The following is a 26,660-nucleotide window of genomic DNA, read 5'->3' as shown; positions in this document are numbered from 1 at the left end:
ACACAAACACGTCATGAGTAGAGCTGAAGTTGTGTTTGACATGTTTTACTTCGTCATGTCAGTGAACTAGAACAGATCTTTCACACAGTCTCGTTTGTGAAGTAACGTTTGTTTTTCAGCTCTCTGTACATATTGATTGTGATTGGTCTATAACAGCATTCTTTGATTAAATATTTGTGAATAATTTACCATTAATTTCCTCCATAGCTGTTCTAGTTTCATGTAAAAAAATTATTTAAAGTGCATTCAGAAATTATTCAGACCCTTTCATTTTTTCATATTTTATGTTGCAGCCTTATGCTAAAATACTTTAAATAATTTTTTCACATCAATCTACACTCCATACCCCATAATGACAAAGCAAAAACCAGTTTTTTTATAGCTTTGCAAATTTATTAAAAAGAAAAAACTTAAATGTCACATTAACATAAGTATTCAGACCCTTAACTCAGTACTTAGTTGAAGCAGCTTTGGGAGCGATTACAGCCTCAAGTCTTTTTGGGTATGATGCGACAAGCTTTGCACACCTGGATTTGGGGATTTTCTGCCATTCTTCTCTGCAGATCCTCTCAAGCTCTGTCAGGTTGAATGGGGACTGTCGGTGGACAGTCATTTTCAGGTCTCTCCAGAGATGTTCGATTGATTTCAAGTCCGGGCTCTGGCTTGGCCACTCAAGGACATTCACAGAGTTGTTCCTAAGACACTCTTGTGTTGTCTTGACTGTGTACTTTGGGTCATTATCCTGTTGGAAGGTGAACCTTCGGCCCAGTCTGAGGTCCTGAACGCTCTGGACCAGGTTTTCATTAAGGATATCGCTGTCTTTTGCTGCGTTCAGCTTTCTTTCAACCCTGACCAGTCCCCCAGACTCTGCCGCTGAAAAACACCCCCACAGTATGATACTACCACCACCATGCTTCACCGTTGGGATGGTATTACACAGGTGATGAGCGGTGCCTGGTTTCCTCCAGACATGATGCTTGGAATTGAGGCCAAACAGTTCAATCTTCATTTCATCAGACCAGAGAATCTTGTTTCTCACAGTCTGAGAGTCCTTTAGGTGCTTTTTTATGTGTCTTGCACTGAGGAGAGGCTTCTGTCTGGTCACTCTGCCATAAAGTCCAGATCGGTGGAGTGTTGCAGTGATGATTGTCCTTCTGCAAGTTTCTCTCATCTCCACACATGATCTCAGGAGCTCAACCAGAGTGAGCATCGGGTTCTTGGTCACCTCTCTTACCAAGTCCCTTCTCCCCCGATTGCTCAGTTTGGCCAGGCACCCAGCTCTAAGAAGAGTCCTAGTTGTTCCAAAGTTCCTCCATTTAAGGTTGCATTCCATTTCAAATTTTTATCCCCTTCCCTCGCAAACTTTACTAAGTCTCATGGACTCGGATGTACGTCACTGCTTACACTGCACGAGTGTCCACTACTGGCAAAAGATGTGCAATGGGTTTAACTGGAACACCCTTAACACTTGATCACTTGGAGCATGTTGAAGGCTGATGTCAATTTGCGGAATTATTTAGTGATTTTTGCACCTGAGAAAACATTAGCAAAAATTAAACAAAATCTCATGTTTAATTTTTTAAGAATGAACTGTTAGAAAGGATTAATCAAGATTTACACAAACGAAAATGTTAACATAACAATGAACACATATGCTACAAAATGTGTGACAAACAGTGTTTAAGGTAGCTACAAGTATTATGCTGTTAAATCTCAATATAACTTTTCTAAACTGCTTAATTGACCTAACTTCACTTCCATCATACATTAGAGTTGAGTGGGGGTGGGGTTTATGAAGTGAAATCTGCTGTCACATCACTATCAAGTTGCATTGTGGGATATGGAGCTGCCTGAAGCGTACATCAGAGTAGGCAATGCTCTCTCTGTCAAAATCGAGGGGTTGAGGGTCTGTCAATAGAAACTTCCCTTGCTCACTTAACGAATTGGAACGGACTTCCAAAATGGCGGCAGGGATTCCCCCTGAGGGGAAGTGCTAAGGGGAGTTAGCGAGTGGATGTTAAAAGTGAAGTGGAATGCAGCCTAAGAATTATGGAGGCCACTGTGCTCTTGGGAACCTTCAATGCAGCCAAAATGATTTCGTATTCTTCCCCAGATCTTTACCTCGACACAATCCTGTCTCTGACCTCTGCAGGCAGTTCCTTTGACCTCATGGCTTGGTTTTTGCTCTGATATGCATTTTCAGCTGTAAGACCTTATATAGACAGGTGTGTGCCTTTCCTAATCATGTCCAATCAATTGAATTTGCCACAGGTGGACTCCAATCAAAGTGTAGAAACATCTCAAAGATGATCCAGAGAAATGGGATGCACCTGAGCTAAATTTCAAGTGTCACAGCAAAGGGACTGAATACTTATGTCAATGTGATATTTCAGTTTTTTCTTTTTAATGAATTTGCAAAGTTCTGGTTTTTGCTTTGTCATTATGGGGTATGGAGTGTAGATTGATGTGGAAAAAAATACAATTTAAAGCATTTTATCATAAGGCTGCAACATAACAAAATGTAAAAAAAATGAAGGGGTCTGAATTAGTGATGGGAAGTCCGATTCATTTCCGCAAACCGGTTCTTTCAGACAGTTCATTTCCATGAACCGGTTCAAAAACCAATTAAGTGGTTCTTTAAGCGGTTCTTTTACGTCATCATGTAATGATGTCTCTAGTACGTAAATCTAACATCTAGGAGTCATATTTTAATGCTCAAACATTTAAATAAAGCCATATGTGAACGCATATTGCTGATTACTTTAATTCAATTAAGTTACAATAATAATGGCATTTATAGTCATCAGTGCTTCATTCTGTGATCCTGCACCTCGAATACAACTGACAAATAATGATGACATCTTGTATAAGTTTCCAACGTTAAAGTTTTGCATCTAAAGTACCCGGTACAGACACTGATGCACAAGCGTGAATATGTTCTACATGTCTGAAAATATAAAGAGAATAAACTAGTCTTAATCAACTTACTAGCAGTAGTAGGCCTACATCTTTTGACTGAAAAGTTTATGCATGTTTCAACTTAAATGTTATTTAATAAAACTAGTCATAAGAATATTTCCAGTATGTTTTGTTTGTCATTAAATAAATGTACAGTTCGACCCAGGCTTGTTCATGTCCATGGTACATGCATGCTCATAGTATCAGCAGCTCACTAATCAGACTCGGCAAACTTGCCATGGCAACACTGTTTAAGATATCAAGAATCTCTTTAGAATATTAATCCCTTTAGTCTTGACATTATTCTAAAAAAAATTAAGCAATTCAGGTAAACATATGAGAGATATTTCAAAGTCTGTTTAAAGTGCAACACTTCCTTCCACCAGTTGGTGGCACTATGACTGTGACCCACAATAGCCACATCAATGTGATCAGCCAGCAAGGCCAAACATACGGCTCAATTTTGATGTAAATCACATGATGCACGCAGAAGATATGAGACAACTCCTGTTTCTGATTTTTTTACGTTAATTTATTGTGTTGCCACGGAAACACCTTCGATATATAAAAAATCTGTTTGCAATTTAGCATTGTCAATGTCTTGGCATGATGTCGCCCATATTTGGTACCTGTAACATGAATCCTCTAAGAGGAGTATTTCAAATTCCAGAGCATGCTTTTTTCAAACAATCCAAAATGGCCGACTTTCTGTTGGGCGGAGCTTATGACTGTCAAGTAGTTCATATTTTTCCTGGCGTGCATTTTCTTTGGAGTTTCGAAGGTTGAAGCATCCAGGATACACACACCAAACGACCATCTTGAACAATATACTTATACAAATACAAATCTACAGCAAAGACAATTCAACTTTTGTACAGCGCTCCTCTTGTAAACAATGACGCGCTTCCTGACTCCTCCTCCACGTGACGCGTGACCTTACCAACGAGCTTACATCATCCCTCTCATGAGCGCATGTCACGGAGATGTACGGAAGAGAACATTTGCAGTTAAAAAGTATATAAGTATTGTTTTGTTTCTAAAAATAATCAATCGTTTGCGTTCAGAAGAACTTTATTTGTCGACTGGAGTCGTGTGGATTATTTTGATGCACCCTAAATATGCATTTTGGACTGTCAAAAAATGGAGGACATTCACTTGCATTGTTTAAAGGAGGAGGCCTGAAATGAAATCCTAAAATTCTGTTTTGATGAAGAAAGAAACTCAGATACATCTTGGATGGCCTGATGGTGAGTAAATTATCAGTAAATGTTCATTTTTGGGTGAATTTCTCCTTTAACATCTCAACACATCGTAAATCCTCTGTAATCCTCTGCAAACTTCAGCAGTCAGCGGGACCGGCTCATTGAGTCGGACAGTTCAACGTGCTGCACATTCAGTACATTTACTTCAGCTGTGCATCTTGTGTCATCAACCTGAAACTAAAGTTCGATTCAGTTCGATGATGTGAACGGGCTCGACCAGTTACTTACTGAGAATCGGCTCAAAAGAATGATTTAAGAATCGGACATCACTAGTCTGAATACTTTCTGAATGCACTGTATATTCAAATATTTCCTGTCCATTTTTTTTATTTATTTGGTGAGTAACCATGAAATAATGGATAATGTGCAGTTATTATTAGAAGATCAACCCCTTTATGGTGATACAAGAGGCCTCTGGCTTACTAAAACATTCAAACTTAAAATAAACAAATAAATAAACAGATTGTAAATGAACATGTTCCTCCAGATGGTTTCACAGAAGAGTAAAGCAGAGCTTCATTCGAATCTCTGCTCAGTTCAATATTTTAATATCCACCGATGTTAAAAGTACCGGCAGTACCAAGATCTGACTCAATTCGTTATCTGCACACTGACGACAGCCGGCTATTAAACGCTCACATGAGTATGTCTGCGCATGCTCTATAGAGCGTTCGTATCTCGCTGTAAATGACGCTGTACACGTGAACAGTCAAACGCGCTTCTCAGTCAAAATGCCCCTCATGACGCAATACTGAACTCAGTGCTTGATTTGTAAAATAATATCAAGGGGGATGGTGTTGTCAAATATTTTTTATTTTTTTTATAAAAAATACTAATACTTATTGTACTTGTGTATGTATTACCAGAGTGTAAACAGACGGGACAAAAGTCTGCGCCATCTTGACCTGATATTAATATGTGTATGACTTTATTTCTTCTGCTGAACACAAATGAAGATTTTTAGAAGAATATTTCAGTTCTGTAGGTCCATACAATACAACTGAATGGTGACCAGAACTTTGAAGCTCCAAAAATATAGCTCCAATATTTGTCTTTAAAAAAAAATAAAAAATTCTCCTCCTTGCCCAGTAGGTGGTGATATGTAAAGAATGTGAATTGCCAACAACAAAAGAAAAATGTGAAAGTGAAAGTAAAAACAGAAATTTATAGTAACCTATAGACTTAAATATTGATCTGTTTCTCACCCAAACCTATCAAATCACTTCTGAAGACATGGATTAAACTACTGGAGTCTTATGGATTACTTTTATGCTGAATTTATGTGCTTTTTGGAGCTTCAAAGTTCTGGTCACCTTGAATTGTATGGACCTACAGAGCTGAAATATTCTTCTAAAAATCTTCATTTGTGTTCTGCAGAAGAAAGTAATACACATCTGGGATGGCATGAGGGTGAGTAAATGATGGGAATATTATTCCTTTAAAGTACTGTATTACGTGAGTGTAAACAGACATCTCTTGTATCTCAAAATATCAGATCTGCTAATAGACCTGCTGCTGTCTGTTATTGGACTATCATGCAAGAAAGGGAGAAAAGCTCTAAATGTCCTTGGCTGCAAAACTTCAGTGGCTTTTAGCCCAATAAATATCAATGACAGGCCACGTCTCAATAAAATTCTGATTGAATTGAATCACTATTAATGTATATATAATAATCACACAGTAAATATTATGTCAATAATTTAAGTCATTTTGTATTATATTACTTTTTTCATGTTTAATTGTTGCTGTTACTAAAAAAACTGAAATCACTTTTTACTCAGTATTTTATTTTTTGGCTCTTGAATAATTACTGTAGAAACTTTAAGAAAAGTTTACTAAAGAAACATTTAAAGGGGGTCTGGGTATCTCAGCGAGTATTGACGCTGACTACCACCCCTGCGCCACATTTTTTAAACACTATTTTAAGTAGAAAAAGAATGTCAACTTTTAAAAGCGTGTCTCAAGACACCTGCACTTCGCTGCATATATCAAGGCCCCTTGTAGTGCATTTAAAACATGTTCCCTGGAAATCAAGCCAATGAATTGCATTTCATATTATTAATAATCAGTATTACCGGCGGGTCTGGGTATCTCAGTGAGTATTGACGATGACTATCACACCTGAAGTCACGAGTTCAAATCCCAGGGTGTGCTGAGTGACTCCAGCCAGGTCTCCTAAGCAACCAAATTGGCCCGGTTGCTAGGAAGGGTAGAGTCACATGGGGTAACCTCCTCGTGGTCACTATAATGTGGTTCTCGCCCTCGGTGGGGCGTGTGGCGAGTTGTGCGTGGATGCCGCGGAGAATAGCGTGAAGCCTCCACATGCGCTACGTCTCCACGGTAACGCGCTCAACAAGTCACGTGATAAGATGCACGGATTGACGATCTCAGACACCGAGGCAACTGAGATTCGTCCTCCACCAACCGGATTGAGCGGTGAAATTTTATTTTATTTATTTTTTACATTTACAGGATACATTGTTTTAAATTATTTTGTTTACATTTATATTAAAATTAATCTTTTTAAATTACGGAGTGTTTTCAACAGTATATTTGTTTATATATTTTTCAGTGGTTGGGGTGCTGCGGGGAAAAACACTATAAAAGGGTGCTGTAGTTTAAAAACTTTGGGAACAACTGGTGTAAAGAGAAGAATTTCAGATGCACTCGGTGCACTAGAGTATAAATATATACTGAAATCTCTGGAGACAGAAAGAGAACATGCCAGAATATATTTAGAGTAACACACATGACACACGGGCGCATCTCAAACCCCCTGATTAAACTGCATTCTCACTCACAACAACAATGAACACCTACACTGCTGTCTAGGTAGGCAGCTCACTAGGGGTTGAGACAGTCAGAGGGTGACCTCTCACCTTTATAGGACAGAAACAGTTTTATTAATCACTCCACAGTCTCAAACACTGTAAATGATTTATTACTAATTCATTATTAAGAGATTTCATGCAGTACACACAGAGATATATTTATATTTAAGAGATCAACATGACTTTCATGATTACTGAATAAAACTCTTTTTTAAAGAGAATACACTCATAAACTACGATTATAAGCCAGCAGAAATACTGAATAAACATGTATATTCACTATAGATCAATACAGGTGTTTTAAGATTTTAATTTCCGTGACTTTTTCAACAATTTCAAACTCCTGATATGTCCAGTTTTCCAATGATTATGAGAGATTTATTAATATTAATAATAAGATCTATATTCAACATGAGATTGAACTTTAAACATTACACAATACACCAACACGTGTCTTTATTCAACTGAATATAAGAACATATATAACATTAACTGTATCCAATCTATCAGAATCAATAATTCACTGAAACTCTTGATTTTATTCTGATATCAAAAATAAGAGTATAAATCTGCTTTAAAGTGCAATATTAGAATGATCAGCACTGTCAACACAACTTTAATTTTACCACACAAACAGCACAACACCTCAATAACAGACAACTATTTCACCAAACGTGCATGAATATTTAACTGTCGAATATAATTATTCTCATGAAAGTTGATCATTACTCGGTGAGATGTTATTAGCCACTCAAGCTAACCGAGCTAAATCTCAAACAGCCCATAATTACACATTAAAACACAGAAATATAAACTACATACAGACACCACACAACACTTTACGACTGTAACCATGTAAATAAAGCCATTAAATATGACGATGAAGTTAATAAATGTTCATGTCTGACAGAAGATCTCTTACCTGCAGCTGTGTGCTAAAGCTAAAGATGAATGCGCGCGGGCGCCCTCTGTCGACACAATACACACTCACACTCACACACACACACACACACACACACACACACACACACACACACACACACACACACACACACACACACACACACACACACACACACACACACACACACACACACACATACACAACACACACACACACACACACAATACACACACACACACACACACACACACAACACAATACACATACACACACACACACACACACAAACACATACACAATACACACACACAATACACACACACATACACAATACACAATACACACACACACACAATACACACACACATACACAATACACAATACACACACACATACACAATACACACACACACACACAGCACAACATACACAATACTGTTACAACACTCATATAATATGAAATGTAACATCAAATAAATGAAAATGTAATGTGAGAATAAATGGTTAAAATGTCAGTTATGTATTTATTTATTGTATTTATACATGATATTTCTTTGATCAGTGTATTCCACAGGATAAAATCTCTACACAGACAGAGATGTTTGTCTTTTGAGACTTCTCTGTTTTGAATACCTGTGGTGATTTATGTGTTTATATTTCTTTATCATCATTACAGAAGTACAAATGTCAGCACGATTGACAATCATTTAGTAAAGAGTCTTGAGGAGGTTAGACTCATATGACTGTAATGGCAACATAATAATTAAAAATCTTGGTAAACTTTTATTTTGTTTTTGAAGGTTGAAGAAGTGCTGAAGAGACTCTATAATCATGACACGTGGGCCTGTGACGTCATCGCACCGGATGTTGATATAAAGTCAGGAGGAAGAGCAAAAATAGAAAACAAAGCGGCACTGAGCTCGAGTTGTGCGGAAATAAACAACAGGCAGAATTCAAAAGAAAAAAGAGCACGCGATAAAAACAGTGGATATAAAGCGACTGGTAAGAGTTTGTGTTTATGAGCTTCATTTGATCGTTTTTAAAGAAAGAGTTCCGCAGAATAAGCATGTTTATTCGTGTGTGTATATGTGATAATATTGTTTTAGTGTGATGAAAATTATGATGATTATAGACGATAATTCTCGCCTCTTGTCAGTGAACGAGATGGAAATTAATAAATATAAATAATATAAATGAATGTTATGATTGATATTGAATGTATATGTGATGAAGTGTACTGGATGTTTTTATTCGCACTAGACAAACAGCAAAAACACACTCACACACACACACATACATACATACATACATACATGCACACAAACACTCACACAGAGAATGACACACACTCCTCATTCACATCCATCACACAGATGAAACCCTGAGAAACACAATGAGCCTTCAATTGAATGAATGTTGTGAAATAACAACACTTGAATTTCAGATATTAATGTATGTTTTGAAGTCTATTGAACTAATGCTTTCAGGGTTTTTATTGTTTATCATCAGTGTAAATATAATATTCAGTCATATGTTTCTTCACAGGTGTGTGTTGCTGTGTTTGGTGTCATGGGTCGCATCTTTCTTGATCATATTGGCGGGACACGCCTCTTTTCCTGTGCCAACTGTGACACCATCCTGACCAACCGCTCGGAGCTCATATCCACCCGCTTCACGGGTGCCACCGGCCGAGCATTCCTCTTCAACAAGGCACTGACACACACACACACGTCCATATAACTACACACAAGTCTCTTAAACTATATCGTGCTTTCATTCATACATGATTATGTTTATAAAGATAAAGATCGTTTGACACTGAGGCAGTATTTTATTACTGAATGTGTAAACTGATACTGAGCTTCACCATCTATCTTTAATAAAACTCCACACCACACCTATCCTGTGTGTGTGTGTGTGTGACTGTTATCAGGTGGTGAATCTGCAGTACAGTGAAGTTCAAGATCGTGTGATGTTGACGGGCAGACACATGGTACGTGACGTCAGCTGTAAAAACTGCAACAGTAAGCTGGGCTGGATCTACGAGTTCGCCACTGAGGACAGTCAGCGCTATAAAGAGGGCCGTGTGATCCTGGAGAGGGCGCTCGTGAGGGAGAGCGAGGGCTTCGAGGAGCACGTCCCGTCTGACGCGTCCTGAGACGTCTTATCTTCTCTCACATGTTCTGAGGATGTTTATCTCTGTGTCCTTCAGCGCTGTATCTCACCTCCACAAACTCTGTAGATGAACTCTGAGACTCCATATATTTACAAATATATGTGTATACCAGGCGAAAGATTCATGACACCACAAAATCTCTTATTTTATTGTTTACAACATATTTAAAGGGATAGTTCACACAAAAATGAGAATTCTCTCATCATAAACTCGCCTTTATGCCGTCTCAAACTCGTATGACTTTCTATCTTCTGCTGAACACAAATGAAGATATGAACACATATCTTATAACAGTCACAAATCTGTTACACGGCTGTGAAATAGCCTGTTATTGTCTTCCTCACCGCTAGAGTGCCTAATTTCTTGTATAAGTCGAGGTGTGACGGGGACAGCATTGGAAGCATGGCATGCTAACAGTGCTCAAACACTTCAGGAGTCCTTGTTGAAGAACGGCTGTTTTATGCTCAACTTAAAGAAATTGTTTTATTTCATTGTTCTCAATGTATATTTTGGATGTTGATAAGTCTGTTGAGCTTATTGTGAGAAGTGTTTGTTTATAGTTTGTTTACGTTGAATTGTACTTGGATTGTTTATTTAATATGGTTTTTGTTAATATGGACTTTTCTATCTATGTTTTGAAGTTATGTACAAACTGCATACAAGTTGCCTTCTACTGCTACTCATGTCTTGAATTCTATACTGTCCTGAGCTTTAAGAGGCATGAATCATCTGGATTAATTTCTGTTTGAGGATAACACACTGAATCACTCATCATTCACTACCTTCTGCTATCACTGAACTGTTTCATTCTGGATTCAATAGGCTGAACATTACACATTCATTGCTTTGCATTTTGTCATGCTTTGATTTCATGTATGTTTTGTTTGCATTGAGATGTATTCTTTATATCGTTTATTTATTTTTCTTATTCAAATTCTACATAAAAGATCTGGTCATTCATTCATTTGGCATTCCTAATTCTTAATGTTTGGTGGACAACAAAGTGCTATAGATCCCCCCTTTATGTATCATATAGCTGGTTTTGAGTTTAAGAAGCATCATAAAGGTAATCCATATGACTCCAGTGGTTTAATCCATGTCGTCTGAAGTAATATGATAGGTGCTGGGAGAGAAAAAGACCGAAATGTAACTCCTCATGATTGACACATGCAAAGATGCTTTCATGTCCTTTTTGGAGCTTGAAAGTGTTGGACCCCATTGACTTCCATTGTATGTCATATCTTCATCAAAATATCTTCATTTGTGTTCAGCAGAAGACAGAAAGTCATACGAGTTTGAGATGGCATGAGGGTGAGTTAATGACAGAATTATCATTTTTGGGTGAACTATCCCTTTAAGAATGACAAACACTGATAATCTGCTTTGAGTATATGGCCATAATAGGATTTCAATTCATTTTTCAGTTTTTATTTGTATAGAAATGGAAAGATAAATGAATATGCTCGTATGTTCTGTAATCCTCTCCATTATTACAGTCTTTGTGATGTTCTGAGGAACTGCACAAACACACGAGGAGTTTATGAATGTACTGAATGACGTCTCGACTGATTTCTCCAAATTAAAGTCAAGTAAAGTTTAGAGATTGCCTAACCAATAAGAACTATTGTATCATCTTTAATAACCCATTTGGGTGGCATATCTTCAATAGTTTCTGGTGAGACCATGAATACTTCTACGGTCATGTGACCTGTGCAACAATGACCAAACGAGTTGAGCTGATTGCAGTCGGACAGGATTTAAAAAGCTCCATTTAAGCCCTTTCTGGCTGAACAGGGTTTCTGTTGTTTAGCTGTCATAAAGTCACGAGACTCAGAGAACATGAACTGCATCCACTGAAAACATCTGAGAAACATTAAACATCTGCAACTGAGCATATACATGTTATTTGGACACAACGCCGTGTTTTACACATTTGAGAGGAATGTTGCGGTTATCTCTGTGTGTGTTGTGCACATTCACTAAAACGCCATGATTTCAAGATTTCAAAAACGTGATGGTGGATTTGTTCTGCCGCACACTCCCAGTTTCTCCTGATTAAAGGTTCTGTACCTTCAGCGTGGCACTTTACTGTACTGTAAGTATCTTGATGTTCTGAACAAATTCTTCACATGATTAAGACAATGTTCTGTTTAGTGTTGTTGTTTTACTGATGTTGCTCTTGCCGTCTGTTTAGTTCTGATGTAAAAGTACAACAGTTTTATGCTTCTCAATTTGTCTTATTTTCTCAGTAAAGTGTCTTGTCTTGCATTAACAGAAATCTCATTGTGAAGGTAATATTTGCACTAGTTAAATGGTCTTAGATTGCTCTGTGACATATAATAGTTCTGTTAATTAGAGTAAGATGGTGCACATGAGGTTCATTTTGTTATCTGTCTGACTTTTTAAGAAGAATTATAATTTTTCTCCCCCAGTATACTTGTGTGAATGAACACTTCATGTTTGTGCGGGTCAGATGAGGGCAGTAAAGTTCAGACTCTCTAATGTTGTTGAGTTTGCTGTACTTAAACTAAAGCTATTAAAGGGGTTTTACTTGATTATTTGCCTTTAGGTTCACTTATAATGTTAGTAAAGGTCATCATATAGTATTAAATTACCTTTTTTTCACCCTGACAAGCTGTTATTAATAGCTATACTATAATATGAATTCGAACACATGAACCCAGGGGTGATAGTCAGCGTCAATACTCGCTGAGATACACAAGCCCCCCCGAAGGACCTCTTCATTAAGTAAGTTGTGGAGGCGGGGCTATTCAAATTACACTGCACTGTGACATTACAGAAAAACAATAAATGCTCTTTAGAGGAAGTTTTGAGTTCTGAAACTTACAGAATGTTTTTATGATTCAATGAACACTTACATGTCAAAATATGAAGGAAAATGTGATTCCTCATGACCCCTTTAAAGATCAGAGACAGGCAGATTTACACAATCAGCTAACTTCAGGTGACACAACAGTTTCAGGTTACAGTCACTGTCATTCAAGCCCTGCACACGTACACTGGAAAAAACAAACACATTTTTGTTGATCTATAATGTAAAGGACACAGGTAGAACGTGTAAAAATACACAATGCATCCCAGATAATGCACTATGTAGACAAATAACAACACAGTGCACACTATAGGATTTGTACAACAAACAGCAGAGAATGCTGGATATTTTCTAACTAGATATAAGGAGACATTTGATTTATGTACCTGTAAAACAGAACAATGCTGGTGTAGTTTAAAACCTTTTCCTGGTGTTGAAGGTCCCAGTGTGTTTTCAGTGTCAGATCCTCCTGTGGGGTTTGAGTTTCCACAGATCACACCGACTGCAACAACACAAAACACAACAGATGAGGAACTTCAAGTAACATAAGAAATGTATTAAAGGTGCTTTTTCATAAAAACATCAGTTTAACCCCTTAAACTCTGGAGCATTTTGGGGCTGCTGCCCGCAATTTTTCACACTCAAATTTAAAAGCTCAACATTCACACATACTGAAAAATGTTGGTCTCATTTAGTTACTTTTGATGATGGAATGCATAATTCTGTAACAAAGACACACACACAGAGACAGAGAGTTCATAAATGTTCTCAACATTTCTAGTTGAATTTAAGCATAAAGTTAACTGATGAAAGAAAAGATAAGTTTGTTCAGATGATAAAGCAAGTTTTATATAGTAGTAATAAAGCCATCATCTGAGCTAATGTGTCAATGGATGTCATGTAAGATGATTTAATGTTTTACAGGGCACAGAAATGCTGAGCACGCTTGACTCGTAGATGAACAACCCTGTTGACCTGCATGGAACCAAATAACCCTTCAAACAGAGACTGTAAGCAGGAAAACCTGCTGGATTAGTCCTGTGAAAAGGACAAGAACTCTACAAACAGTCTAAACACTCTCTTCATATTGAGGGCGCGCGCTGTTCCTGCTGTCAACAGTGAAACCCCTAAAGAACATTTAAAGAAGCTCATTTGCATGTTTTGGAGGTCCTGAAGAAATCATCGAGCGTCCAGCTGAATCATCATCGATACATGAAAAAGTGCCAAATCACGGCCGGTAACGGGAGGAGCAAGTGATGAACCGTGACAGATGAGAGTCGCACCTGCTTGAACTCGCATCAACACACACTTCATCATCATCATCATCATCTTATTATTATTACTTATTATTGTTTAAGAGTACCGCGCGAGCATGGGACGGTACAGCGGCAAAACGTGTCGGCTGATTCTGATGCTCGTCATCACCGTGATCTTTTTCGTGGCGGAGATCGTGGCGGGATACATGGGCAACTCCATCGCGCTGGTGTCGGACTCCTTCAACATGCTGTCGGACATTCTGTCGCTGTGCGTCGGGCTGACGGCGGCGCGGGTGGCGCGACGCGCCGGATCAGGACGCTGCACGTACGGGCTGGGTCGCGCGGAGGTGGTCGGCGCGTTGGCCAACGCCGTGTTTCTGGCCGCTCTCTGTTTCTCCATCTCCGTGGAGGCGCTCAAGAGACTCGCCCGGCCGGAGCCGATCGATGACCCGACGCTGGTTCTGATCGTGGGCTCGTTGGGTCTGGCGGTCAATGTGCTCGGGCTGCTGATCTTCACGGACTGCCGGTGGTTGTGCGCGACGCGAGAGAAGAACGCCAAAGACGCTTCCGAGCAACGCGACGCAGAAGAAGCAGGTGCTCTGAACAAACAATGTCATTATTATGCTGCTCACCATCATCACCTAAATTACCTTCAGATAGAAAACACTTGTGTGAGGAATATTAAAACTCATCTGATGTTAGTTTGGCTTAACACTTTAAAATAACTTCATCAATAAGCCTTTATAAAATGCGGATTCAAATATATGAACCTTGCTCTGCTTTATGAATAAAAGTTATTGTTTGATTCACTGTGAGGAGAGTAACAGGTGAAAGAGTTTCTGATTGAGTGTTTTTATATTAATGCTGCAGCACATTAACATGTTTGTGATGGAGCTTCAGTTCTGCACTCCACACTTGTCCATTATCCGTCCGCAGGCAGACTGTCCCAGCAGAGCACTTCTCCTGACCACGAGGAAAAGTCTGCGAATGATGGACCTCCTCTGAACATCAGAGGTGATTTTCAGAAGATGATGGGTTGTCAGTGAATCAGATGAGCTTTGTGACACAATACTCTGTCTGGTTTGTCCAGGTGTCCTGCTGCATGTGTTGAATGACGCTCTGGGCTCAGTGGTGGTGGTCGTGGCTTCAGCGTTGTTCTACGTGTGGCCTTTGACCCCTGAGAGTCCGTGTAACTGGCAGTGTTACGTGGATCCCAGTCTGACGCTCATCATGGTGGCCATTATCATGTCTTCAGCCGTTCCGCTGGTGAAAGAAACTGCAGGAATCCTGCTGCAAATGAGTCCTGTCGACCTGCCATTCAGCACCATCTGTGAGTTCATTTACATTCGAACTGTTTCAGAAGTTCAGTTTAAGTCAAATTAATGTCTAATGTCAGTTTGCACAATGTATGGAAATACACTCACAGGCCACTTTATTAGGAACACCTGTACACCTATTTATTCATGCGATTATCTAATCAGCCAATCGTGTGGCAGCGGTGCAATTCTCACAATTGGCTAATTAGATAATTGCATGAATAAGTAGGTGTACAGGTAATAAAGTGCTCAGTGAGTGTATGTTGTTTTTTAAGGGTTCCTGTTTCTCAGCTGGTCAATCATGGTGCTAGCAACAGCAAGATCATGTGTTCGATTCCCAGGGAACACATAAACTGCTCAAATGTAAACACTTTATGCACTGTAAGTCGCTTTGGATAAAAGCGTCTTCCAAATGCATAAATGCTGTTGTTATAATCCTTTACACTCATTAAGTGTACTGCTTAGTGTTCACCTACTCTACCCTGTTTTTCTGTCTGTGTCTCAGTGGAGAACGTGTGCAAACTGGCCGGTGTCATGAGTGTTCATGAGGCTCATGTGTGGGAGTTGGCTAAAGGCCGGAATGTTGCGTCCCTGCATGTCAAAGTCTCCCCTGACCTTCACGATCCGTGTTGGGAAACATCAGGCCTTCACAGACAGATACTGGAGGTGTTTCACTGCGCCGGCGTTCACAGCGTGACGCTTCAGTTTGAGTGCAGTGAAGGAGAGCAGGACACGGGTCACTGTAACACCCCCTGTCTGTCACCAGCGTGTAGGAAGCTGTCGTGCTGTCCCGGCAGAGTGGCGTCTGTTTGTCACGGAAACCCCTCCTCGCCCTCTGGAGATGTTACTGTTGACGTGCTCGAGAGCAGAAACACACTGCTGAGAGAGAAAGAGGGCAAACACACTGAGAGCACCAAATTTTAAATCTGAAGAGCTGTTTCCTCAGGGTCACCTCACATCTTCTCTTGCACTAAACAATTTTCTCAATTCTCATTAAGGTTCAAGATTGAGCAATGGTTAATTTTGAGAAACAGCCCTGTAATATTCCACAGAACAAAAGAGACTCTGAGATATGAGTTCAGTTGCTGTATTTAATCACTTTGGTACTCACCGTCTGATGCACTTTGGACTGAAATCTCAAGGCTGACTGCACGTCTGCACCTCGCCGACCTCGAACCCTGTGCCTTCAGTCTCGTTTATTCCTCTAGGTAAGATGTTGAGACCGTATCGGCTGTTTAATACAGTCACTGAGAGACGCTCAGATTCAGATATTTTGAAGTTCTGCTGGATCATGTTCATGTGCTGTTCTTCATCATCAGCTTATTTATCTTTTCACAAAAATCTGTCAAGAATAAATTATCATTACTGTAATGTCAAAAATATCCCCCGATTATTATTTAATGTATTTTTATTTATACATAATGCTAGTATTTGTTGTACTACATTTAATGTATGCATAATCTTTTTTTTTTTATGTAATGGGAATTAGGAAAACATCTGAACACATTACAGTAATAAGAATGAGATGTATTTTGCATAAATGGGAGTTTTGGGTGTAAATGGGTTTAATTGTCAGGAAAATAATGTCACAATACAAAAACATTTATGTTTCATTTCCTTTATGCAAAATATACAATTCATATTTTATTTCCTATAATTTTGGGGTGAAATGTGATTTGACCCGAAAAGTATATTTGCATTCCTGTTTATTTATTTTCATTCTTAATAATCTTAAGCGATTGGTGATTCAGGGAAACTAGAATGAGTTAATATTTATTCATAATGTTTGTATGTGTCAGTGTATAACCTATGAAATAGTCATGTGAGCGACAATCAAATACTTTAAACTAAGTAACATATTCTGTTTAAATTCAGAGTTAGGCTTTATATTGTAAATAAACAGATCTGAATGGACTCAATTTCCAGTATTAAATGACTTTTCACTGGTTTATTAATCAAGCTGAAGTTGTGAATATTGTCAGTAACAGTGTTTCTCCACTAGAGAGCAGCAGAGCTCCACAAACACATCAACACAATTCATGACTGTTATAATAACGGGCTACATGTAATCTGGATTACAAAAATCATGTACTTGTCTGATTACAGTTACTTTTTTATGGATTGCATGATAACAGGATACAAATCATTTCAATTTTTCATAAGTTACTGATCCCACTAGTTCTCCTTTATTAATCTTTTACATTTCTAATTCTAAATCAGTCCACCTCTGACACATGTTCAGTAAGTGTTTGTGCAAATAATTCCCTGTCAAATCTAAAGAAGCATTAGAGGTTAGGCATGTTTTCTCAACATTAATTTGCATAAATTACTATCTCCTGATGAACCCCAAATGTACAGAAATACATCAGTTCATATTCACAGTGTAATCTACACATAAATGTTAAACCGATGCAACTCATATTTTTACACTGTCAATAAATGTGGGATTTATGCTTCTGAATTTGTAGACAGAAGCACTAAAACGATTAAACCATGCCTTCTCATGATGAATAATTATGTAATTAACTAAACACTGTTGATGTATAGCTGTGAAATACTATATATACATCGTATCCAGTGATTCTTGAAGTCCGAAAATAAATAAATAAAACCAGGAAGATAATAGATAGTGTTTTTGGGTTTCACGACCCTTTTTATTTCATTCAGTAACAAATATTGCATAAAACAAAAAATCATATATATTCTCACATTTTTATACGTTTTTTTTTTTTTTTTTTTACGCATTTAATAAACATTGTCAAAATGGTATAGATTATCCTACTCAAATGCATGTGATATCAAATAAATCAGAGGTAATACAAAAGTAATCAGATTAGATTAGCCAAAAAATGTAATCCAACAGATTATGTTACTGATTGCCAGTTTAGTCATGTCATTTGTAATCAGTACCAGATTGCAGTTTAGAAGTAATCTACCCAACACTCATTCTCATCTTAAAGCTCTGCTCTCATCACTTACACTTCATACAATTAGAGATAACGGTCGTGATGTCACACTTTTCAAAGAAAAGATTAAAGCTTCCTAGAACACAGAAACATCTGAACTGAGGTAAAAACAAAAAAGTGAACACAGAAGACGTTGATTGAGAACTTTAGACTGATGGAATAATTCACCTCTCAAGCGGAAGATGGTGAGAATGACGTCAACCTCTAAAACGTTATTGAGCAGGTGGACAGATGAAAATCCGGTTTGTACTCTTCATGTTATGAGGAAATAACAACTGATCCTGGATCAATACATGATCTGATATTCATCATTTATATCAGTCTTTGGCAAAAGCAACATAATGCTTCATATAGACACTGAACTCAGATCAGTCTGACTCTCCAGGAACATTTAACTTCAGCTATAATGTTTATAATGAACTTTCAATTTTAGTGACAAACACACCTCAGCAGAATATTGAATTATAATTGCCACGTGAATCCCTGCTGTCTATTTTAAGGGCTTCTGTTCATTGTCTCCAGAGATACAGATTTAACCTGTGATGTCACAGCGCAGGTCCAAACGTTTCCATTGACATCATTCTGCATCACGTTACCAGGCAACAGTGAAGTCACCATTTGTTGTCATGGCAACCCCACTTCACCTTCAAACGTCACGCCCTGATGTGTGTCACATCACAACATCTCATGAACAGCAGCAGCTATTCGGATTTAAACACGAGCACCAAATATAATCACTCCGATTTACAAATAAAAGGACATTCCAGAAAGAAATACTCTTCATTTTTGAACGTTTGCAGATAAATTGAACAGGACACAAGGTTGAAAAGGAGCACAGATTTATTGGAGTATTGATTATTGATTTGCTCAACAGTATGATTACAGTGACTCAATATACCTGAGTGACAGATGAGCAACAGACTGAATGATTTTAGTTTGGTAATACAGACATTATATTGTCCATCACAGTAAACCGGTCTTCCTCCTCCAAACCAGCAGAATCACCCAACATCCATCACAACAATCTGAACAGTCTCACATGTCTCCAGTAATAATGATCAATGGCTCTTTATAAATCACATGCACATTTAATAACAGGCAGCCGAAAACAACATTAGTGTTTATGAATCAGCTTGTTTGACGGGTGAGGTCACATCAGAGGATTAAACGAGTCAGGGAGGGATGAAGATGATGATGACAGCGAGACGGGCAGCAGGACGGGAAGGTCTTACATTCATTACAATAAATCTACTGCAGTACGTTACTTTGAAATATTGTACACTGGAAACAGAATATTCACCCTGATTAATGAGCTTTTAATGCAGATTGTCTTTAAAGTTACAGTATATACCGTTTCATCAAGTAACTTTCTCTCCTGAAACACCTCAAACAAGAAACATTTATTGGTTCATCTTAACAGCAGCTTTACCAGGTGTGACATCACTGCGAGTGCTTCAATCACGTCATTTGGCGCTTTTCTGAAGCTTTAATTGCAGCTCAAACAATGGCAGCGGTCGACATGCATTAAACAGCAGCATGTTTAAAGTGCAATGAGCTTTTAGAAAACACGCTACACTGCTTTAGAAACGTATGACACATTAACATAAACAGCCAAGTATTGGTACAGCGTTTTGTATCATCTGTTTGACAATTTAACGTCCTTTGACGTTATTTTACATGAACGCTAATGTGTTATGGCTGTATTCCATAAGAATAAAACAAATAAATAATTCAAAGAAACAAGAGAACAATATAATAATTCTTTAAAATATGGCTGTAACTTATTTAGCCAAAGTAAAATGAGCAAATGATGAACTAAGAAAACAAAGAAAGAAATATGAGAATAAAACAGAGCAGAGAGAAATACGAGTGCATTGTTGAAATCTAAAGGACTTGTCCACCAGTAAAACATCAACACAAATACAAGCAAAACACACACACACAACATGCACATACTCACTCACTCACTCACTCACACACACACACACACACCACACTCACACTCGCACTCACACAACACACAAACACACTCACACGCACACCACACACACATACAGTCACACACACACCACACTCACACAACACACAAACACACTCACACGCACACCACACACACATACAGTCACACACACACACATACAGTCTCACACACACACACACACACACCACACTCATACAACACACAAACACACTCACACGCACACAACACACTCACACAACACACAAACACACTCACACACACACCACACACACATACAGTCACACACACACACACACACACACTCACACGCACACCACACACACACACACACACACAACCACACACACACAACCACACACACACAACACACAAACACACTCACACAACACACAAACACACCACACACACATACAGTCACACACACACTCTTCCCATTATATTATCATAATGTAGGAAAACATTATTTTGAATCCCTCCATTTCTCATATCGTGAGTCTCTCTGTCTGTGATGCGTCTTTCAGCATTGAAGTGCGATATGCAGCGGCTGCTCAAGCGAACAGGAGCGTGTTAAAGGCAGGAGCCCGCGGTGGATAGCAGACGCCGCCTCAATCTTCAGCATCTCATTCACTCTTCAGCTGTGTTCCGTCTCGCTCTGGATTTGAAGTTGTGCCGTTCCTGCGCCGATGACACGCCAACTCCATCATCTCCACCCCGCCCAACACCTTCTGCTGGACCAGGAAGAAGATGACCATCAACAGGACGTAGACCCGCACAGGAGCCCAGAGCCACAGAGCGACGCACGAGAATGTGATGAAGGCGCTCCAGTACAACAGCGACACGGCTTTAATCAGTGCAACTCTCAGTTCACTCTTACACGGTGGCACGCGAGCCTCGGGATTGTCGAAGCCGCGCGGAACAGCACAATAAAACTCACGCAGTCGCTGCTCTTTCTCTGTCCAGCGCTCCTGACACCAGAGCTGCAGCTGCGCCGACGACTGGGGCAGAGTCGACACCGGGTAGCGGCGCACGTGAAAGTGGATTTCGCGAGGAAACAGGCCGAGCACTAGGTGGCGCTCCGTCTGCGGGATGTTTTGAGGATATGCAACAGTGATATCGTGGACTGCATCTAAATTCTGTCCTGTGAAGAGAGAGAGAAAAGGATTATTATACACAGATACTGTTTATTTCTTTCTTTGATTGAGTGATTGAAATCTGAAATTCGTCTGTTTAAGCTCATTATAGGGCTGTGTGATACGACTACAAAAATTATATCTTAACATTAGGGTTTTCCGGCCTAATGACGATATTAGATATACATCTACAGAATTATATATTTGCTCTGAAATGACTCAAGAGGGATTTTTATTTTATTTTTATGAAGGCATGTTTCTCAGTTTTTTACTGAAAACACGAGATAATGACATTTAATAATTTTCATTGATATGCACTTTTATATTTATATTTTAAATACGACACATTGTAGCTTAATAAAAAAAAACATTATTTACCTTCAAGTTTTTGTAAATGAACAAGGTGTGCAAAAACAACTTCACTCATTATTTATTGTAACCCAGTTAAATATTGCATAATACTAAATTATTAATGCGGGACCCAATCAAGCTAATTATTAAAATATAATTCTGAATTATCATTATTATTTTGAGGATTGGGTTTGTTTTATTTAACCTCATGCAACCCTGCGTCCACATTCATGGACGTTGTATTTTGGCTTCACTATAGGCAATGCATAATTTCATTTAAACCGACTGATCTCAGTTCAGGAGACTCTGTGTTGTCAGTAAAGGGTTAAACTTCCGACGGACGGAGTCATGTGATCAAAACAACATGGAACAGATCACAGAGGAGTTTGTGTTTGATTAAAATGCCAACAAAACTACATCTGGTAAGAAACCTCATTAAGTTTTTACATTGAACTTGAGTCAAACGATTGGAGTTTCTAGTTTCATCTGATATGACATTTTTTTATTTTGAACAATTTGAAATCATGCAGTTAATTAAGCACAATGACCACATTCATGGACTGTACGCTCAGTTTCAGATATATTTACTGTACATTATCACATTGAGAATTAATGGGTTCATACAAAAGCTGGAAAATGTGTCTTTCAGAGGCTTTATATGGAGTTAGGATGAAAATAAGGTGCATTTCAAACTGTTCTGAGACCAGTGCAGACAGACAGCACACTGGAGGTTAAGTCATTCACTAAATAGGGAGCAAGGGAGCATCCTATAGCTCTCTATGCAGTTAAGTGCATTCACTCCTAAAATCTGATCAAAAGTTCAGTTTCAGGCTGCAGATGATGTTTGGATCACTCAACATGTTTGACAGACATGTGACAATGATAATCAGTACATAGATTCAGAATTTATAATGTATCATTTTATTTTAACATGATTGACAGTGATTGGATGATGCTGGACATTACTTTGAATCAGAATTAATTATGCTAATTTCTGATGTAATGTCTGTAACATGAATAATCAACACTCCTGGAAACATAATACACAATTTGATTAAACAATCTGATTTTCTATAGCTTGATATTATTTAAAATTTCACAACATAGTCCCGCTGTCCACATATGAGGACATACATTAAGGAAAACTATTTGGTCTATAAATTATTATTTTAATTTTTTTTGCATGTTTCTTAGGTGATACTAATTACAAATCAAAAAGGGGAATAGAAAATACACACAACAGTCACGCTCCGGTCTCAGGAGGATAAAAGTAATGTATTTTGGTCCTATTTACTTCACCTTCACCTGAAGCTTTTATTTTTACACCGAAAGTGTTGCGTCTCGTTCACAATGTTCCGCATCTGGTGAAACAATGTCATCTTTTCTGTTATACTGAGCAACATTTGTAGATGTATAAAATAACTTGTGGTGTGGAATTGTTTGAATGCTTTAACATGCATCACGTTTCTTTCACAATGCATGTGAACTGTTCTAAAAACAAGAGAACAGCGTTTCATCTGATTATTCGGAAGAGCACACAGACCATGTTTATCTGTCTTTAATCACAGCCTTTTGCGGTTTAATAACCACATTTGACCACATCGCCATTTTGGTGTTATTTGAATTAATTGTGCGGCACTAAAGGATCATAAAATTAGTCTACTGATGCTCTTTATGAAACTTTATGGTCAAATAAAAATCACATTAAAATACACACACACACACACACACACACACACACACACACACACACACACACAAACACAAACACACACTCACAACACACACACACACACACACTCACACTCATAACATACACACACACACACACACACACACTCACACACACACACACAACACACACATTCACAACACACACACACTCAACACACACACTCAACACACACACTCACACACACTCAACACACACACACACACAAACACACTCACAACACTCAACACACACACACATTCACAACACACTCACACACACTCACAACACACACACACAAACTCACAACACACACACACACACACACACAAATACACACACTCACAACATACACACACACACACACACACACACAAACACACACTCACAACACACACACACACTCACTCACACTCACAACATACACACACACACTCACAACACACACACACACACACACACACACACACACACACAAACACACACACACACTGTTGGGCCTCATGTACTCAGATATGAGACAAAGGCAGACCTACATACAGTCATACAGCCTGACTGAGGCCTCCATACAGCCTGATAACAACGGCACCAAAATCAAACAAAGGGAGTCCAAAACAGACTACAGATCCCATGAAGCCTTGCTCACTTTACACCTATGTGTGAAATTCTGAAGGATCGAACTCTCAACTCCTATTGGATGAAATGCATGACAGAACGCGTCCCTCAACCATGATGTCATCGGTAGTATAAAAACCTCAGAGATCTTTCTAGGCGTTGCTTCCAGCGACAGTATGTGCCTCATCTAGACGCAGCCTTGCTGCTCCCAGATGTAGCCTCGTTACCCAAGGAAATAACGTATGTACCTGAAACTTTGGCCATACGATCGCCATCTCGCTGGAGATTTCTCCGTGCTCCACCGAGCACGCTAACGGATCCGAAGGAGACCGCTGAGCAATCCGTGTCTCACTCTTTTGCCTGCAGAAATGAAGAAAGAAGATTTCTCTTCTTCAACCGAGTCGACTTCGCTGTTTTCTCCGCTGACCCGCCGAGAATCAGCTGCCCTACTGCCCGCCAACAGAGCAAGGAAATGGCCTCCCGTCATCACCCGAGCTTCGAGGAACTGAGTCGGATTCAAACGATGGACGAGATCGATTATTATAGTGTGTTATTCTTGTGTATCAAGGTTATTGCTTGCACAGTTTACGGATCGCCGAGTCCGCTCATTGCTGCTAATAATACTCCAGGTATTACTTTAACATACTGTTAAAACGAATGAGATTTGTCGTCCAACCATGTTGGACTGTTGTGTATTTCAGCCATCACGGGTGAGACCGGCACACTGAGTTTATCCATTAAAGAACCAAAGACTGCGGCGGACAGATTATGAGCCGTTCACCGCGTCTCTGAGTGATAAACTAACAGTTGCCTTCACAATCACAATCACTAAAACTGGCTTCGGTGCCATTAACCTGTTCTCTCTCTCTCTCATACTAACCGCACACACACACAACCCCTCACAAACACACCCGCACACACATTTGGCGAGTAGATAACTTGGCGATAAAGCTCAGCTTTGTCCCTAAATTAATGACCAGCGGAGACGCACGTTAAACGGGCTGTAGGCGCTACTGGTTATTTAAATCAGTTTTACCATCAGAAATAATCAATAATTAATTGTTATTAATTATTGAATAATTAAATAATAATTAAATAATAGAATTTAACTCATTAAATTCTATTCTCGGGGCACCACTCTTTGAAAAGAGAAAAATGATAGCAAGTTACTGATTGAGTCTCACAAAAACAAAATCTACCCTGTAGGTTGAGTATCTTAATTGTTAATCAAAATAATCAAAAAGGGGAAAAACTAGTTAAATTATTGATATACAAATCTAATAGTAATCTAGTTACAGTTAGTTTCTAACACCAGTAAAATAACAGTACGCTGAGGTAACATGGGAGTTCTTGACGTGGCAGAGGTTGGCTTCAACACAATATTCAAACAAAACCAAACAGGAGTACTTATTATAATATAACAAGGTTTATTATAATCAAGCAGTAATGAACACAGCCAATACCATCCGAATATAATCCCAAAAAAATATCAAGGAAATCCTAAACTAACAGTGGAGCTATATGCTAGTGTGTGTGTGTGTGTGTGTCCAGATGCGGTAACAAAGGAATCAAAATGGAGGATCAAGTTCAAAATGGAGCTGATACCACGTGAGGGTGGAAATGAGTGGACACACAAAGGAACTGAAGAAACAGGCGGGAGAATTTGGTCCACCAGCCTGAGTCGAACATAAACCACGGCGCCGCTCACTCAGAGAGAGAGAGAGAATGAGAGCGAGAGAGAGAGGAAAAGTGCATGCAATTTAATTGAGGGTAACCGCTCGTAACAGCGGGACTGAATTAGTAGTTCAGATCACTCAACAAAACAAACTTAACCCCCCCAAAAAATTAAATACAAATCTCCCAACTCAAAACAGCAAACAGCGAGCAGAGTTTAACATACAAATATACTCAAAACATCAGCATTTAGAATCAAAAATACGATTTAGATTCACAAGAAAAATCACAGTTTCTAAACTAAATCTGCCCAGATATCAAGCCTTACTTGGGAAATCCTGTGTGATTTCAGTAGGGTTGTCCGTTGGAATTCCTGTTGCATTGAGCGGTCAGGAGAAACGGTCTGGATGGTCCCTTGTCTTACACTCGTCAGCGAAAAGATGCGTCTCTGCTTTATTCTTCGGATCCAGCGATGGAGAAGAATGCAGAAGGTAGTCAACGTTGAATGAAAAGAGGGAGAAGGGAAACTGGTCGCCTGTCCGTTTTTCAAAATAAATTCACTGTTGCTTTACAGTGAACTGATCCGGTTGTTATAAGTATACTATAAGACTTGAACAAAGCTAAGTTAATCTTACTCTACCGTGGCCAAATGGTGAGGTTAGAAAAACGTGGTCTCTTTGTTCTCAGTCCAAAACG

General features: G+C 38.9%; 3 protein-coding genes and 1 long non-coding RNA gene across 6 annotated transcripts in view; 2 read left to right on the top strand and 2 right to left on the bottom strand.

Annotated features, from left to right (window-relative positions):
- LOC127411965 (kelch domain-containing protein 3-like) overlaps window positions 1-8,020 on the bottom strand; it is a 50,407-nt gene extending 42,387 nt beyond the window's left edge. The window contains exon 1 of the mRNA XM_051647938.1: window positions 7,974-8,020. The gene's annotated coding sequence lies outside the window, so the exon portion shown is untranslated. The remainder of the gene's footprint in view (window positions 1-7,973) is intronic.
- Window positions 8,021-9,513: 1,493 nt separating this feature from the next.
- On the top strand, window positions 9,514-12,589 carry LOC127412003 (protein yippee-like 5). The gene is made up of 2 exons (XM_051648011.1): window positions 9,514-9,665; window positions 9,889-12,589. Exons 1-2 carry the CDS (start codon window positions 9,525-9,527, stop codon window positions 10,111-10,113), a joined length of 366 nt encoding a protein of 121 aa, XP_051503971.1. The 5' UTR covers window positions 9,514-9,524; the 3' UTR covers window positions 10,114-12,589.
- Window positions 12,590-12,966: 377 nt separating this feature from the next.
- Window positions 12,967-14,509, bottom strand: LOC127412011 (uncharacterized). 3 transcript variants are annotated; one of them, XR_007892382.1, is made up of 3 exons: window positions 14,390-14,509; window positions 13,351-13,466; window positions 12,967-13,151 (listed from the first exon to the last, which is right to left on the bottom strand). It is a non-coding gene; the product is annotated as an uncharacterized LOC127412011 (long non-coding RNA). The 3 variants fall into 3 exon arrangements; XR_007892380.1 differs by having other exon boundaries at window positions 14,328-14,465; XR_007892381.1 differs by lacking the exon at window positions 14,390-14,509 and adding an exon at window positions 13,637-13,748.
- Window positions 13,918-17,450, top strand: LOC127411961 (zinc transporter 10-like). The gene is made up of 4 exons (XM_051647930.1): window positions 13,918-14,814; window positions 15,157-15,234; window positions 15,311-15,550; window positions 16,042-17,450. The coding sequence occupies exons 1-4, from the start codon at window positions 14,337-14,339 to the stop codon at window positions 16,458-16,460; spliced, it is 1,215 nt and encodes a 404-aa protein (XP_051503890.1). The 5' UTR covers window positions 13,918-14,336; the 3' UTR covers window positions 16,461-17,450.
- Window positions 17,451-26,660: the final 9,210 nt, after the last annotated feature.

The sequence above is a fragment of the Myxocyprinus asiaticus genome, chromosome 21 (genome assembly GCF_019703515.2).
Source record: "Myxocyprinus asiaticus isolate MX2 ecotype Aquarium Trade chromosome 21, UBuf_Myxa_2, whole genome shotgun sequence".
Taxonomy (NCBI): domain Eukaryota; kingdom Metazoa; phylum Chordata; class Actinopteri; order Cypriniformes; family Catostomidae; genus Myxocyprinus; species Myxocyprinus asiaticus.
Note: the sequence above shows the minus strand (reverse complement) of the source record. Positions and strands in the feature narration are given on the sequence as shown.

Coding starts and splice junctions, on each gene's coding strand:
- LOC127412003 (XM_051648011.1), top strand. CDS start 9,525: ATGGGTCGCATCTTTCTTGATCATATTGGCGGGACACGCCTCTTTTCC. Junction 9,666..9,888: donor GAGCATTCCTCTTCAACAAG/GCACTGACACAC, acceptor GACTGTTATCAG/GTGGTGAATCTGCAGTACAG.
- LOC127411961 (XM_051647930.1), top strand. CDS start 14,337: ATGGGACGGTACAGCGGCAAAACGTGTCGGCTGATTCTGATGCTCGTC. Junction 15,235..15,310: donor ACCTCCTCTGAACATCAGAG/GTGATTTTCAGA, acceptor TGGTTTGTCCAG/GTGTCCTGCTGCATGTGTTG. Junction 15,551..16,041: donor CCTGCCATTCAGCACCATCT/GTGAGTTCATTT, acceptor TCTGTGTCTCAG/TGGAGAACGTGTGCAAACTG.